The sequence below is a fragment of the Budorcas taxicolor genome, chromosome 2 (assembly GCF_023091745.1).
Source record: "Budorcas taxicolor isolate Tak-1 chromosome 2, Takin1.1, whole genome shotgun sequence".
Lineage (NCBI taxonomy): Eukaryota > Metazoa > Chordata > Mammalia > Artiodactyla > Bovidae > Budorcas > Budorcas taxicolor.
The window spans coordinates 115,924,537-115,942,724 of NC_068911.1; the positions used below are offsets into that span (position 1 = coordinate 115,924,537).

The 18,188-nt window shown below is 38.4% G+C and overlaps 1 protein-coding gene across 2 annotated transcripts in view; it reads left to right on the forward strand.

Moving 5' to 3' along the window:
* The first annotated feature begins 836 nt into the window (after positions 1-836).
* PTPN4 (protein tyrosine phosphatase non-receptor type 4) overlaps positions 837-18,188 on the forward strand; it is a 162,147-nt gene continuing 144,795 nt past the window's right edge. For both annotated transcript variants that reach the window (XM_052658675.1, XM_052658683.1), the window contains exon 1: positions 837-974. In XM_052658675.1, coding sequence (XP_052514635.1) covers positions 837-974 — 138 coding nt within the window. The remainder of the gene's footprint in view (positions 975-18,188) is intronic.

An 18,188-nucleotide genomic window follows, 5' to 3' on the forward strand; every position in this document is an offset into this window, starting at 1 on the left:
AATGTCTGAAAATGGCTTTAGCCTTGTTCTTTTATATGAATGCTGATTTTGAGGGAATATTTTGAGGGAATAGAATTCTGTTTCATATGATTTTCTTTCAGAACTTAAAAGCTACATTTCATTGTCTTTTAACATCATAACATGCCAAAAATGATACGATACCAGTTTTTCGGGGGATTTTTTTGGTAGGCAGTTTTTGTTCCCTGTTAAGTTAAAAAATTGAGAAGCAAAGGTCTGTAGTCTTAACATTTCTAATTTGCTTTTGTTTTCCTAAGAATAGTTCTGTTAGAATTAGTTTGAATTTGAAGATAGGTAAGATGAAGGGTATAGTTATATTTTAAAAATCCCAACTAATAAACTCCCATTTCTCCCCCATATCTTAAGCTTGAATAAAAGGAAAGCCCCTTGGAGTGATATAACCTTCCCTCCTGTTGTCATCCTGCAGTGTCTTTTTAATGCTTGCGTCAGTGAGTAATGGCCAGTTGCCTGAGGTAGCATATTTTCCTTCCTCCTTTTTGACTACGCCTGAATTTATGTATTTTGAGTTGGAATATAGCTTCCTCAACAGTTTGTTTATTGTCTTCTTAATGGACAGTTCAAAATAAAGCTCCTCCTCCAGGCAATTGTAATTTTAGTTTAGATGATGAGCTAAAGATGCTGTCTTCTTTTATACCTACAATTCCTATCCAGGTGTTTCAAAATTTGTAATTGCTTTTTAACTGGTTGTTGAAAAGTATGTAATAACTTTGTATCTTTTTATATAAATAATTTATATATTCAAGTGTCCCTTTATTTAGTTAATTTTTTTTTTCAACTTAGACCTTGTGCGGACAGTAATGACCTCACGTTTCCGATTGCCTGCTGGCAGAACCTACAATGTACGCGCATCAGAGTTGGCCCGAGATAGACAGCATACAGAGGTGGTTTGCAACATCCTTCTTCTGGATAACACTGTACAAGCTTTCAAAGTTAGTGTAAGTATTTTATGTCTTTAAAAATTTTGATATTTTGGTTATAAATCTGAATTTATACTGAGTTTTAAAGCTAAAATTGTTTAATTATAGTACAGTTTGAAAAGCCTTATTCAGTGGGGAAAGTCTTGTTAGTTTGGGTTTGTAACTATCAAATACACATTCTAAATTCAAATTGGGTCTATAAAGAGGTTGACAAGCCAGCAGTGGATTATTAGTGGAGCACATCAGTAGTATGTGGGTGCATGCATGTGTGCGCTCAGTTGTGTCAGACTGTAGCCTTTGAAGCTCCTTTAAGCATGAAATTTTTCCAGCAAGAATACTGGAGTGGGTTGCCATTTCCTCTTCCTCTTCCTTTTTTGCATGTTCCCGACCCATGGATTGAACCTGCATCTTCTGTGTCTCTTGCGTTGGAGGCAGATTCTTTACCACTGAGGTTTTTGTAAATGTGTTTGAAAGTATGAACAAAGGCATTCCTCTTTTTTTTTTTTTTAAATTTAAATGATTTCAAACCTATAGAAAGGTGAAAGAATAATACCCACCTACCCTTCTTGCCTGGAGAATCCCATGGATAGAGGAGCCTGGTGGGCTACAGTCCGTGGGGTCACAAAGAGTTGGGCATGACTGAAGCGACTTAGTGTGCACAGTCAAAAGACTCTGGATAGGCCTGGAGTTCCACCTGCCAGCAACACTGTCCTTCCTCCTAATTTAATAACATTTGGAGACCACTGACCTATTGAATAAGGTCCAGGGTACTTATTTAAATGTGCACATAGTTTTATATAGGCGAGCTAAACAAATTGGGGCTTTGAAGATTAAACAGAATGAAGTGTAATAGCACTGAGGCGCCTTAGAAGGCACGTTTCTTACTATTCCTTTGGAACCCAGCAATGAAAAAAGAGAGAGATCTGCCTGGTGGCTCAGATGGTAAAGCGTCTGCCTACAATGTGGCAGACCTGGGTTCAATCCCTGGGTTAGGAAGATCTCCTGGGGAAGGAAATGGCAACCCACTCCAGTATTCTTGCCTGGAAAATCCCATGGATGAAGGAGCCTGGTAGGCTACAGTCTGTGGGGTCGTGAAGAGTCGGACATGACTGAGCGACTTCACTTCACCTACCCTTTTCCTGGATTGACCTGTTGTTAACATCTTGCTTGTTTCTTTTATCTTTCTTTTTCTGTCTTTATTTTCCTAGCCTTCTGAAAGTAGATGATACACTTTACCTGTGTTTCAGGAGCCTATTGTGTTTGTCATTCAGTCGAGTCCTACTCTGTGACCCCATGGGGTACATACAGCCCATCAGGCTCACCAGGCTTCTCTGTCTGTGGAATTTTCCAGGCAGAATACTGGAGTGGGTTGCCACTCCCTTCTTCAGGGGATCTTCCTGACCCAGGGACGGAACCCGGGTCTCCTGCATGGCAGGCAGATTCTTTACCATCTGAGCCACCAAGAAAGGCAGCCTAAGAATCTCATAAATTACTGCTATGCCATTGTCACATCCCCAAATTTAACATTATGAAAACAGTAGTACTTAATACATAGTCCATATTGAAACGGGAATTCCTCATTTCCGCATCTCCAGGATAAAACTTTGGTCTGCTTCCTGCTGTTACCCAGGTATTTCTAGACTTTGAAATCTTTATGTAATATAGAATATTAATCTTCAGAATTCCTCCCTTTTGTAATAGCATGGATAGACTTCACACTAAGTGAAATCAGTCAGACAGAGAAAGGCAAATATGGTGTGATTTCACTTATATGTGGAATCTGAAAAAAACCTGAACTCAGAGAGTAGAATAGTTTTGGCAGGGCCAAGAGATGGGGAAGATGGGGAGGTTGGGTTAAGCTTTCAGTTATCAGATAAGTAAGTTTTGGGGAGCTAATGTACAACATGGGGTCTAATGGCAACAGTACTGTGTTACATGCTTGAAAGTTGCTAAGAGAATGAATCATAATTGTTCTCACCACATACTCTGCTTATGTTACATTTGCTATGTGACATAATTTTCTTGTTGTGTACTTTAGTTGATAATAGTTTTATATTTTTCAATGTAATCAGCATGCTATCTACTTATTCTTTCAGGAAGATATATATTTAGTATATTTATTTTATATATGTTTAGATCTTTTTCATATGTTTTGTATACTTAAATATCATTTGTAATAGAGTTGAGTATATTACTAGGAACTTTCTGTATCATTACTTTCGGATATCAGAAAACTTACAGGAAACAATATAAGAAATTGACTGTTGGATATGTAATATATTTATTCCTCTTGGTGTCAGGTCTGGAATCATTCAGAGTGTCAGAGTTGCTTTGCACTTCTGTTATTGATGCTGCATATTTTAATCTATGTGAACAGTTCCCTAGTTACGCAACTTACAATCTGTGCAGTGGTTCATGATAGCCTGCACACTAGTAGAGGAGCTTAAAGTTTGCTAGCTATTCTTTCATGTCCATTAAGTACCTGTAAGTCTCAGAAATCTCCATTGTGGACAGTTCTAGATTCTCCAGCATCTCTTCACTGGGAAGGAGAACCACTCTGTTTTGTTTGGAGATTACCAGTGAGTGATTTGTAACATCTTAGTTGTTGGAGCCATTACTTTGCCTAAAGATTTTTATATCATAGGTAAAATATTCATTGTTGCCGAAGCCTGCTTTTTTTTCCATCTGATATTCATCTCATTGAAGTTTTTCCTTTATATTTTTCTGAAACTGTTGTGCTAAAGGCATTGATAGAACTTTATTAGTTCTCTCTCTTTCTCTGTGTGGACATAGGAGTGACATAAGCTCATTACTGTTACTTCATTTTCAAGTTCTGTTTTCATGGCCATTCATTTTACTGTAACCGACCTATAGATCTGTCTCCATCATGCCCTAAATTATCATCAGTTTACCAAAAACATGTTTCTGTTAGAAACTTTAAAATATATAGTATCTGTACTATAAAAGCAGAGATGTTACTTTACCGACCAAGGTTTGTCTAGTCAAAGCTATGGTTTTTCCAGTAGTCATGTATGGATGTGAGAGTTGGACCATAAAGAAAGCTGAGCACCCTAGAATTGATGTTTTTGAACTGTGGTGTTGGTGAAGACTCTGGAGAGTCCCTTGGACTGCAAGGAGATCCAGCCAGTCAATCCTAAAGGAAATTAGTCCTGACTACTCTTTGGAAGGACTGATGCTGAAGCTCCAATACTTTTGGCCACCTGATTGGAAGCCCTGACTCCTTAGAAAAGACCCTGATGCTGGGAAGGATTGAAGACAGAAGGAGAAGGGGATGATAGAGGATGACACGGTTGATTATGATGGTGACAGAGGATGACATGGTAGATGAGTCGGTTGCATCGCCGACTTGATGGACATGAGTTTGAACAAGCTTCGGAAGTTGGTGATGGACAGGACTAGCATGCTGCAGTCCATGGGGTCGCAGAGAGTCGAATATGGCTGAGTGACTGGACTGAACTGAATCTGTATTATACATGGACTGATTTCAGTCTATGATGATTTTCTCCTAATTTCTGTTTTTATTTTTACTTTGGTAGAGCTGTTTAGCAGTAGCCTGTGTGACAAGGAAGGGTTCTATAGAACCAGCCTGTTGCAATTATTAGGACCGTGCAAGAAATTACCCCAAAACTTCATGGCGTGTTTATTATCCTCAGGGATTCTGTGAGTCAGGGGTCCAACAGAGATGATTTATACCTGCCGCTGCGTATGTTGGACCTCAGCTGAAAGACTCAAAGGCTGGAGGCTAAAATTGTTTGAAGTCTAGCTCACTCGTATTACAGTTACCTGAGACCTTAGATGGTCATCTGTATGTGACCTCTCTGTGTCCTGAGCTTCTTCACAGCACAGTGACTGCCTTTTAAAAGTAAGCATCCTTAGAGACAGCACCAGGATGTGACCATATTACCTTTTCTCATCTGGTCTTGAAAGGCACATAATGTCAGCTCCATCATACTCCATTTGTCAAGACTATCACAAAGTCACACTTGGGATCAAGGAAAGGGGAATAGACTGTCAGTTGATGGAAAGTAGCAAGGTTCTAGAAGATCACATGGGGTCAGACAACTGCTGTAGACTCTTTGGGGAAAGTATAATCTGCCAGCGTGTCCCTCTGGTGGGAGGCTTCCATCTAACACATTCTCTTCACACAACTATACCTGTGTTTGCCTTCATATGTTCTTAAGAATGTTCTCCCACAATTGTCTCCGTTGCTACTTGAAAGATGGCTGACATGTTAGAGGTCAGAGATAAGAGGGAGATTTAATTTTTACTGTCTACCTTTTATATCATTTAAATTGTTTTTCTGGGGTTTATATATTTATTTTATATGTGAATGTTTGTAAAATTGACATATATAGTGATATTTGGAAAAACTGAAAAATACTCAAAATGTATGATCATTTATTTAGCACACATGATTCAATGCACAGTTCTGAGGCACTTCATAGGTAGCAGTACTTAGAGACAAAACAAGACTTATGCGGTGAGGATTTATGTTTGTTTCTTTTTGTTTTTGTCCACATAGCATTATTCCCTCAGCTTCCTTTTTGTTCTCTTTGTTATGTATCTCTGATGTACTCAATAAAGAATAACTGATAATTTTTTATTGAAGTATTGATTAATTTATAAAATTATGTTGTTTCTGGTGTACAGTGTAGTGATTCATTTTTGTTGTTGATTATATTCCATTATAGTTTATTATAAGATACTGGGTATAATTCCCTATGCTATACTGTAAGTCCTTGTGGCTTATCTATTCTATGTATGATAGGTTGTTAATTCCATACCCCTAATTTGTCCCTTCCCTTTAGTAACCACATGTTTGTTTTCTGTATCTGTGAGTCTGTTTCTGTTTGCATATATATTCACATGTATTATTTTTCAGATTCCACAGAAGAGTGATACATAGCATTTTTCTTTCTGCTTACTTGATATGATAATACCTAGGTCCATCCAGATTGCTGCAAATGGCAATAATGTAGTCTTTTTTATGGCTGAGTAATATTCCATTACTCAGAGAATGGAGAAGGAAATGGTAACCCATTCCAGTAATCTTGCCTGGAGAATCTCATGGACGGAGGAGCTTGGTGGGCTGCAGTCCATGGGTCGCAAAGAGTTGGACACGACTGAGCGACTTCACTTTCACTTTAATAGTCCATTATGCATATATACCACATCTTCTTTATTCATTCATCTATTGATGGGCACTTGGCTGAATTCTTTTCTTGGCTGTTATAAATTGTGCTTCTGTGAACATTGGGGCACATGTATCTTCAAATTACTGTTTTTGCTTTTTCCAGATATATACCCAGGAGTAGAATTGTTGGATCATATAGTAATTCTACTTTTAATTTTCTGAGGAACCACTATGCTGTTATCCATAGTGACTGCATCAGTTTACATTCCTGCCAACAGTGTGTGAGGTTTCCCTTTTCTCCACATCCTCTCCAGTATTTGTTATGACTTTTTGATGATAGTCTTTCTGACAATTCTGAGGTGATACCTCATCGTGGTTTTGATTTGTGTTGCTTTAATAATTAACAGTATTGAGAATGCAGGCAAAATACTCTTTGATGTAAATTATCGCAATAATTCCTTAGCTCAGTCACCCAAAGCAAAAGAAATAAAAGCAAAAGTAAATGGGATCTAATTAAACTTGAAAGCTTTTGCACAGCAAAGGAAACTATCGACAAAATGAACACAGCTTATGAAGTGGGGAAAAAAAAATATTTACAAATGATATGACTGAAAAGGGGTTAATATCTAAAATATACAAACAGCTCTTATAACTCAATATCATAAAAACAAACATTCCAATCAAAAAAATGGGCAAAAGACTTGAACAAACATTTTCCCAAAGAAGACATACAGATGACTAATAAGCACATGAAAAGACGTTCTGCTGCTGCTGCTAAGTCGCTTCAGTCGTCTGTGACTCTGCGACTCCATAGACGGCAGCCTACCAGGCTCTGCTGTCCCTGGGATTCTCCAGGCAAGAACACTAGAGTGGGTTGCCATTTCCTTCTCCAGTACATGAAAGTGAAAAGTGAAAGTGAAGTCGCTCAATTGTGTCCGGCTCTTCGTGACCCCATGAACCACAGCACACCAGGCCTCCCTGTCCGTCACCAACTCCCGGAGTTTACCCAAACTCATGTCCATTGAGTCAGTGATGCCATCCAACCATCTCATCCTCTGTCATCCCCTTCTCCTCCTGCCTTCAAGCTTTCCCAACATCAGGGTCTTTTTGAATGAGTCAGCTCTTCCTATAAGGTGACCAAAATAATGGAGTTTCAGCTTCAACATCAGTCTTTCGAATGAACACCCAGGACCTATTTCCTTTAGGATGGACTGGTTGGATCTCCTTGCAGTCCAAGGGATTCTCAAGAGTCTTCTCCAACACTACAGTTCAAAAGCATCAGTTCTTTGGCACTCAGCTTTCTGTATAGTCCAACTCTCACATCCATACATGACTACTGGAAAAACCATAGCCTTGACTAGATGGACATTTGTTGACAAAGTAATGTCTCTGCTTTTCAATATGCTCTCTAGGTTGGTCATAACTTTTCTTCCAAGGAGTAAGTGTCTTTTAATTTCATGGCTGCAGTCACCATCTGCAGTGATTTTGGAGCCCCAATAAATAAAGTTAGCCACTATTCCCACTGTTTCCCCATTTATTTGCCATGAAGTGAAGGGACTGGATGCCATGATCTTAGTTTTCTGAATATTGAGCTTTAAACCAACTTTTTCACTCTCCTCTTTCATTTTCATCAAGAGGTTCTTTATTTATTCTTCACTTTCTGCCATAAAGGTGGTGTCATCTGCATATCTGAGGTTATTGATATTTCTCCCAGCAGTCTTGATTCCAGCTTGTGCTTCATCCAGCCCAGCATTTCTCATGATGTACTCTGCATAGAAGTTAAATAAGCAGGGTGACAATATACAGTGTTGATGTACTCCTTTTCCTATTTGGAACCAGTCTGTTGTTCCATGTCATAGTGTTTGAAAATTGTCATAGTGTTTGAAAATTCCAACATTGTAGTATGTGATAGATCCTTAAATCTTTTCTTTAATTTGAATATTTTTTCTCTAAGCTATAAAATATTAAGCACTAGAGAAATATCAATTAGATTTATAGTTGTGGATAAAGTCACCATATTTCTTGGTTTATTCTTTGATTGTTTTTTATTTTTATCACGCATGTGTAGTTCTTAGGTCTTGTATCACGTTTGTCATGTATAAGTCTTTACTGATAAAGACATTTATTTCTTTTAAAAAAATTAATGATAGATACTATTTTTAAAATGTATTTATTTTTATCTGTGTCAGGTCTTAGTTGCAGTACATGGGCTTCTCTGTAGTTGTGGCATGCAGACTCAGTGGTTGTGATGCATGGGTTTGCTCCATGGCATGTAGGATCTTAGTTCGCCGACCAGGGTGATCAAATATGAGTCCTCTGCATTGAAAGGCAGATTCTTAATCACTGGTCTACCAGGGAAGTCTCAAGACAGTTACTTCTGTTTAGAGATTTTCTTGGCAGTTACAGAGTGATGAATTTAAAAGTTTTTATTTTGAAGATTTGCTAGTTCTGTGATTATACACAAGTTGTTCTCCCTTTCTGTATTACAAATTCTTCATTTGTTAAGAAAGAACACATGTCTTGCATAGGACATTTAGAATTAAATGAGAGTGTTTATGAAGTGTTCTGTATGTGTCTGACTCACAAGATTGATTCTTTATTGCTTGTGATCCAGTCGACCTATTCTCTAGTTCCAGAAGTGTTTTCTTCAAAGAATATTATTACTAAAATTTCACAAAATAGCAATCTCCTAATTGTTTAATATGTATATATGATATTCTTACCATGTGCTTTGTACATGTACAGTGTCCAAAACCCAGCTTGTTTCTGGCATATTGATTAAAAACACATGTACAGAGGAACTCCTTGGCAGTCCAGTGGTTAAGATTCCATGCTCTCACTGCTGAGGACCCAGATTTAATCCATGGTGGGGGAACTAGGATCCTGAAAGTCAAGTAGCAGAGCCAAAAACAAACAAAAAGAAGTATACATGAAAATTGTAAAGATGCAAGTTTATTCTTAAAGAGTTGTCAAATGTTACATCTTTGAGAATTAGATTTTTTTTTATCTTGGCTACTACAGTAAATTGTCATTGTTCATGGACTTCATTTAATGAGTTATTTAGTGCATATTATACATTATGGGGAAAAGTTTCAGAAAACAGCTGTAGGCCATTAAAATTTTGATGACTATAATGGATTCTATTTAGAAAGATTCTGTAACTTAGTGCCCTCTACTTTAGAAATAATGTATAATTTTCTTGTTTATTTATTATAATATGTATAATACATGTTATACAGTGTGGTACACAGATCTTTACAACTCAATGAATGCTTATCTCCGTATGTATCTGTGGAACTACCATGCAGAGATTAAGATACTGAATACTTCCCTCAGCAAGAAAGAGTCTTGTGTTAAGTATTTCTTACTCCATTTTATCTTTGCTAGGATAATTTTTGGTTAACCTTTTAATGTTATGCTTTCAATGATTACCTTAGAAATTGCAAAATTTGTCGACTTCCAAAAGCCTACCTTTATTTATACAGTTGACTCTTTAACATAACATGTTTGAAATGTGTGGTTCCACTTGTACATGGATATTTTTAATGAATGCATACTGCAGTACTACACAGTCCACATTTGGTTAACACTGGAGATATGGAATCATGGATATGGAGACTGTAAAGTTACACACAGATTCTCTACTATGCAGAGTATCTGTACTCCTAATCCCCAGGTTGTTCAAGGGTCAACTGTATTTATACCATGTTTACTCCAAGTCCAAAAACTTAAAGCAGTTTGAATCTGTTTACTTGTGTCCTTTTTGTTTTTTTGGTATCATTCTTATGTTTACCATTCTCCTCATATATTTTGGGGCATCCTCCTCATGTCTTTGGGCTTCCCCGTTGGCTTAGACAGTAAAGAATCTGCCTGCAATGCAGGAGACCTGGGTTTGAACCCTGGGTCAGGAAGATCCCCTGAAGAAGGAAATGGCAACCCACTCCAGTATTCTTGCCTGAAGAATTCCATGGATAGAGGAACCTGGTAGGCTGTAGTCCATGGGGTTGCAAAGAGAGAGACAGGACTGAGCATAGGATCAAAGTGGTCTACTACCAATTTAACTGGCTGTCAGAATAAAATCCAGTACTATTTAGAGGAAGATAACACTCCAGAGCTTCTATACTAGGGTTGAATAGGGGTCAGCAAACCTTTCTCATAAGAAGCCAGCCCTATAAAACATTGCTTTAAACTGTCAATATTCTGTTTTCCTTTATATTTACACTATTTGCATCTATTCACTTCTTATATATCCGTGCTTTCATTTAGAATCTTTCCCTTTGTAAAGAACTTCTTTTATTATTTTTTGAAATAGAGTCTATTAATAACAGTCTTTCAACTTTTTGTTTGTCTGAAAATGCATTTAGTTACTCCTTATTTTGGAGGATAGTTTTTCTGGGTATAGAATTCTACATTGATAGGCGTTTTTCTTTGTAGTTTAAAGGTACCATTTCATTGGCTTTCATAGTTTCCCTTGAGAAGTAATATTTTATTCTTGTTGTTTCCAAGCAGGATGAGACATAAGGCCTTTCTCCCTCTGTTGTTTAGTTCTCTCACTTTATTTTTGATTCTAGTCTCTTGTCTATAATGTACATAGATATGGTTTTGTGTTTGTACATTTGTCTCGCTTGGTATTCACTGAGTTTCTTGAATCCATAGGTTGATATCTTATAAAATTTGAAAATTTCTTATCCTTTACAGATTTAAATATTGCTTCTGGCCCATTTTTCCTTCTCTCCTTCTGGACTCCAGTTGCATCTGTTAGACTGTTTGACTACATCCCACATCTAACATATGTTCTGTTTTGTTGTTTATAATTTATCTCTGTGTTTTGAATAGCTACTAACTTGTTCTTGAATATGCTGATTTCATTTTTTGCTGTGGTTATTCCGCTGTTAAAACCATCCAGCCAATTCCTGTTTCACGTACTGTATTCTGCAGACATGATCATTTTTATAGATTATAACTCTCGGGTATTTCATATTTTAATCTATTTTGTCTATTCTGCGTCTACTGTCCATATGTTAATCATAATTATTTTGAAGCCCTTACTGGCCAAGACCAACATGTAGATCCTTCATAAGTCTGTATTTTTGTTGACTGCTTTGTCTCTTGATTATTAGTCGCTTTGCTTGCTTTATGTATATGATTGATATTGTGAGGGTAATGTAGAGTGTGTGTGTGTGTGTGTGTGCACATGTGTGTGGACCCCTTTGATCCTGTGGAAACTTAGTTTTGATTGTTGGTAAGTAAGACAGATCTGTTTTAACTTTGTTTTCTTTCAGAATTTGAGTGTGGGTTGTCTAGGGTCTCAGCTCAATGCTGGTTTTTCTTCTCTGATGAAGGCTGATCAAGGTTTTTCTTCTCTGATGAAGGCTGAGCTCCATTTCTTTGGAACTGTGCAGCCTCTGAAATCTTCATTTAGCTAACAACCTCCTAACAGCCGTTCTCTCTTAGGCCTCTAGGAGCCTCACCCTATGTGTGTGCAGTCTAGGAGGCAGATGAGGACCTGGAGGGGATTTTTATGTAGATTTCTATAGCTTTTTTTTTCACTGTTTTCCTCTAATAACCTGCCCCCACCCCAATCTAGCTATCTTAGCAGTCCCAAAGTTTTCTTATCCCAGCAAGACAGCCACTCTGCTTAGGCTCTGTTTCTCTATACCATAATTTGGAAAATGCCATTAAGGATAAAGCTGGTGTGAATGTAGGATTTGATTGATCTGGATCTCTTCTATCTAGGATAATAGTGTTGTGTTGGTTGTGATCTAATGCTTATAAATAGTGTTCTCTCTGTCTCTCTTTCTATATTTGATCCAGTTTCTGTAGATGGTTTATAGCAGAAGGGTATTCTAACACTAGCTGCTCCATCATGACAAGACCATAATTCTGATTGTTTTGAAATGGGAACTATATCTCATTACATAATAGTGGATTTTGATTTGAGAACACTTAACATACTGCTATCAAGACAATACAGCAATCAAGATTGCTGGGAGAAATATCAATAACCTCTGATACGCAGATGACACCACTATTATGGCAGAAAGTGAAGAAGAACTAAAGAGCCTCTTGATGAAAGGGAAAGAATAGAGTGAAAATGCTGGCTTAAAACTCAACATTCAGAAAACTAAGATCATGGCATCTGGTCCCATTACTTCATGGTAAATAGATGGGGAAACAGTGGAAACAGTGACAGACTTTATTTTTTGGGCTCCAAAATCACTGCAGATGGTGACTGCAGCCATGAAATTAAAAGACACTTACTCCTTGGAAGGAAAACTATTACCAACCTAGACAGCATATTAAAAAGCAGAGACATTCCTTTGCCAACAAAGGTCCGTCTGGTCAAAGCTATGATTTTTCCAGTAGTCGTGTATGGATGTGAGAGTTGGACTGTAAAGAAAGCTGAGCACTGAAGCATTGATGCTTTTGAACTGTGATGTTGGAGAAGACTCTTGAGAATCCCTTGGACTGCAAGGAGATCCAACCAGTCCATCCTAAAGGAAATCAGTCCTGAATATTCATTGGAAGGACTGATGTTGAAGCTGAAACTCCTATACTTCGGCCACCTGATGCAAAGAGTTGACTTACTGGAAAAGACCCTGATGCTGGGGAAGATTGAAGGCAGGAGGAGAAGGGCATGACAGAGGATGAGATGGTTGGATGGCATCACCGACTTAATGGGCATGAGTTTGAGCAAACTCTGGGAGTTGGTGATGGACAGGGAGGCCTGGTGTGCTGTGGTTCATGGGGTCACAAAGAGTTGGGCATGATTGAGCAACTGAACTGAACATACTGCTTTCTCTGTTCCTTGATTCATTGTTCACTTGAGCCAAATAGAAGGACTTGGATCTCAGTGTACAATGGTAAATATATGCATCTTACAAAATCAGATCATTCTAAGATACATAGATTTGGCAAAGGGTATAAAATGACACTGGGACATTCTATTGGCCCAGTGGTTAAGAATCTGCCTGCCAGTGCAGGGGACATGGATTTGATTACTGGTCCAGGAAGATCCCATGTGCCATGGAGCAGCTAAGCCCATGCACCACAACTACTAAGCCCACGCATCTAGAGCCTGTGCTCCAGAACAGGAAAAGCCACCACAATGAGAAACTTACACACCACAACAAAGAGTAACCCCTGCTCGCCACAAATAGAGAAAGCCTGCACGCAGCAATGAAGAAACAGTGCAGCCAAAAATAAATAACTAAAATTAATTAATTTTAAGAAATAAAATGGCAGTTGCTTTCCAAAGAATGTGGCCCTAACCAGGTGAGCCAACAGCTTGCTCTTTTAGAATATTTCAACTCACGAATTACTTGCCACATTTAAGGTACACCTTAACCCTAGATGAGCTGGGCTCAGCATCAGAGAAACTCTTTGGCTGATCAATTCTTAATGATTATTTAACAATTCTGTGTTTGTCGTTTACATGTCCAGCATCTTTAAAACAATTTATTAATATTTTAACCCACAGTTTGTCTCTTAACTGCCATATTCACAGTATGCATGGAATACAGGGCTGATATGCACTACTGTATGGCTTGCTTAATGTTCTTTGAGGGAATAGTCATTTAAGTGTTTTTGCCATCATATGGAGTTTTTATATTGTACTGCATGTAAGGACTGTCTGTCTAGGCACTGGTTGCCAAGATTAATTTGATGAAACTCAGTGGTTAGCTGGGAGTGTGCTTTCTTCTTCTTGTTCTATGTGTGTCTCTTTTGAAGTTGAATGGCATGCCCTTCTCAGATGTGACCTGTTCTTTGGAAAAAGATATATGACATAGCTTTGTTTCTCTACTAGAATTAGCAAACAACCTGTCAGTATTCTTTGGAGTGGTGCTGGTGACCACAGAAAGAGATGGAGTTTTTTGTCACATAAGTGAGCTACAGGACTCTTTGAGGCCCCACTGCCTGTGATACCTGTGAGAGCGCCTTCCCTGGGTAATTCTCTGTCTTGAGTCCCTTTTGGACCCAACATTCCCCCAGAGGAAGCCCAGTGTGACCCTTTGCACAGAGGTTGATGCTGGGGCTTGTGGTTGGAGTCTCCTGAATACCGTACTATAGAAAGGAAATTCTTCTCAGGTTTGTACCCATTTAGGAGGTTAGGTAGTTAAGTATTTGTATATTAGAAATTTGGTTTTATATTAGAGGTAGCATCTGTTTAGCCTTATTGGAGTCTTTGCCTTTATTTAACATTATTTTTAATTAAAAAAGACTTAAAATAATTTTGCTTCCAAAAGTTTAAAACAACACTGGACGTGCATTGCATGTACACATGCAGCAAAATTGATCACTTTCAAAAACTTTTACTTATCCTGAAACTCTTTTCTCCTCCTGTTTGGGAATTCAGTGTACTAATATGTCTTCCTCTTAAATATTTATCCTGATAGCTGATTTTTTTACTTTTTTTGTTTGTCTTTTGAATTCCACACATAATTTTTTAATGTAACAGTTTGTTTAGTTTCCCCAAAGAAAAGCAACAGCTGTAACATATGAGGAATTAGTAGTACTGTTATGACAGACATTTTTCTGAATGTGCATATACTCCCTTTTGATGCTTCCTTTGATTTGTTTAAACTAAACTTGAGGGTGTATAGTTTTTGCTGTTTCTTTTGCAATTATTTAACTTTTTTCCCATGATAAGGAAATCTGGAGGAGATAAGGCCCTTAATTACATTGACTAGGTAGGTACTCAAATTTGGTACTCGATTAATTTACAACTTTGGTTTCACTATGTATTCTTTTGATATTACTTTACTTTGAATTACTATGAGGTAACTTTTCTTTTCCTTCATCAAAAATACCTTGGATGGGAACTATGATAGTTCTACAAAGAACATACTACATAAATCTGGTCCTGGATTCTAGGTATTGGACTATCACAGACAGATCATTTAAGCATATAGTGATGTCAAAATTAAGATCCTAAGCCCTGTATGAATTGTTACAGGAAGCATTGTGGTATGGTGTATTACAATGAAAAGTGCACAGACCTGGGAATCCCAAAGGCTGGAGTTGTATCCTGGACATACTGAGTACTTGCTCTGTGACATCGTTCCACTAAGTTGATTTTTATATATAATTTCCTTATATTTGAAGTAGAAAGACTATCTTTAATACTAGGGTTGTCAGGGTTAAATGAATGTGTATCAAGCACCCAATAAAGATTCTAGTAGATGCTCTAGAAATACGACAACATCCTCACCCTTTTCCTTTGTTTTCTCTTCTCTTGTTCTTCCTTAGTTGCTCAGAGTTAGCCAAGGCACAGCTCAGAGGGCACAGTGATCCCCAACTGCCTGCACTTCCAACAGCAGTTGCAAGCTTGGGAGATTCTTTTTTTTTTTAATATCTCTAAGGTTATTCCTCATTTTATTATATTTTAAAAATATTTATATATTTACTTGGCTGTGTCAGGTCTTAGCTGCATACATGGGATTTTTTCACTACAGTGGCACACAGACTCCAGCTGTTGCATGCAGGTTTAGTTGCTCCACAGCATGTGGGATCTTAGTTCCCTGACCAGGGATCAAACTCACGTCCCCTGTATTGCAAGGTGGATTCTTAACCACTAGATCACCGGGGAAGTTCTGGGAGATTCTTAAAGTCACCCTGAGTTGCAATAATTTCTTAGATGGACTCAACAGAACTCATTGCAAGCTTAAATACTTGTATGTTATGGTTTACTACAGGGAATGGATACAAATTAAAACCAGTCCAAAGAAACACTGACTGCCTTGGGCAGTCAGAAGGAGTCTGAATGGAGAGGTTCTTCTAGTCCTCCTCTCCCTGTGGAGTCAAGAGTGACATTGCCACTTCCTGGTCACTGCATGTGGCACTTACCCTCAGAGCACTTCCAGCCAGTGAAGCTGCCCTGAACCGTTGGGTCCAAACTTTTTACTGGGACTCAGTCATGTACTTCTTGTGTGACTTACCCAATCTCTGTCCTTTCACAGAGGTCAGGCTAATACCCTTAATCTCCATTCCTCTGAAGTCAGAACTGATGTGATGCAGTCCAAAGCCTCCATTATAAATCATGTTGTCCAGTGACCAAAGTCCCCAGGCAGACAAAGACAGCCCTATCAGATAGGTAGGGCATTCCAGAGGCCTAGAGATCACGTCCTTCAGTAGCCGAGGACAAAGGCCAGCTCTCTCTTTGGAAAAGGTTGTTTCTTCACTGTACATTAGTGCTGTATTTTTGTAGTGGTTAATTAAATTGTTCAGTACTTAATATTTTGGTTGTTAATTCCTACCTAAATAACAGTATATGTAGCTCACTTGGTGAAGAATCCATTTGTAGTGCAGGAGACTGCCTGCAATACAGGAGGCCTGGGTTTGATCCGTGGGTCAGGAAGATCCCCTGGAGAAGGAAATGGCAACCCACTCCAGTATTATTGCCTTAAAAATCCCATGGACAGAGGGATTTTTATCTAAATAATAGTATATAATAAATACTAAATAGTTTTTTAAAAGCCAAGAAGATAAATTGTAAAAGAAATAGATTTAAGGGCCTAGATCTGATAGATGGAGTGCCTGATGAACTATGGACTGAGGTTCGTGACATTGTACAGAAGACAGGGATCAAGACCATCCCCATGGAAAAGAAATGCAAAAAAGCAAAATGGCTGTCTGGGGAGGCCTTACATATAGCTGTGAAAAGAAGAGAGGTGAAAAGCAAAGGAGAAAAGGAAAGATATAAGCATCTGGATGCAGAGTTCCAAAGAATAGCAAGAAGAGATAAGAAAGCCTTCTTCAGCAATCAATGCAAAGAAATAGAGGAAAAGAACAGAATGGGAAAGACTAGAGATCTCTTCAAGAAAATTAGAGATACAAAGGGAACATTTCATGCAAAGATGGGCTCAATAAAGGACAGAAATGGTCTGGACCTAACAGAAGCAGAAGATATTAAGAAGAGTTGGCAAGAATACATGGAAGAACTGTACAAAAATGATCTTCATGACCCAGATAATCATGATGATGTGATCACTCATCTAGAGCCAGACATCCTGGAAGGTGAAGTCAAGTGGGCCTTAGAAAGCATCACTACGAACAAAGCTAGTGGAGGTGATGGAATTCCAGTTGAGCTGTTTCAAATCCTGAAAGATGATGCTGTGAAAGTGCTGCACTCAATATGCCAGCAAGTTTGGAAAACTCAACAGTGGCCACAGGACTGGAAAAGGTCAGTTTTCATTCCAATCCCAAAGAAAGGCAATGCAAAAGAATGCTCAAAATACCGCACAATTGCACTCATCTCACACACTAGTAAAGTAATGCTCAAAATTCTCCAAGCCAGGCTTCAGCAATATGTGAACCGTGAACTTCCTGATGTTCAAGCTGGTTTTAGAAAAGGCAGAGGAACCAGAGATCAAATTGCCAATATCCGCTGGATCAATGAAAAAGCAAGAGAGTTCCAGAAACACATCTATTTCTGCTTTTTGACTATGCCAAAGCCTTTGACTGTGTGGCTCACAATAAACTGTGGAAAATTCTGGAAGAGATGGGAATACCAGACCACCTAACCTGCCTCTTGAGAAACCTGTATGCAGGTAACGAAGCAACAGTTAGAACTGGACATGGAACAACAGACTGGTTCCAAATAGGAAAAGGAGTTCGTCAAGGCTGTATATTGTCACCCTGCTTATTTAACTTATATGCAGAGTACATCATGAGAAACGCTGGACTGGAAGAAACACAAGCTGGAATCAAGATTGCCGGGAGAAATATCGATAACCTCAGATATGCAGATGACACCACCCTTATGGCAGAAAGTGAAGAGGAGCTAAAAAGCCTGTTGAGGAAAGTGAAAGAGGAGAGTGAAAAAGTTGGCTTAAAGCTCAACATTCAGAAAACGAAGATCATGGCATCTGGTCCCATCACTTCATGGGAAATAGATGGGGAAACAGTGGAAACAGTGTCAGACTTTATTTTTGGGGGCTCCAAAATCACTGCAGATGGTTACTTCAGCCATGAAATTAAAAGACGCCTGCTTCTTGGAAGAAAAGTTATGACCAACCTAGACAGTATATTCAAAAGCAGAGACATTACATTGCCAACTAAGGTCCATCTAGTCAAGG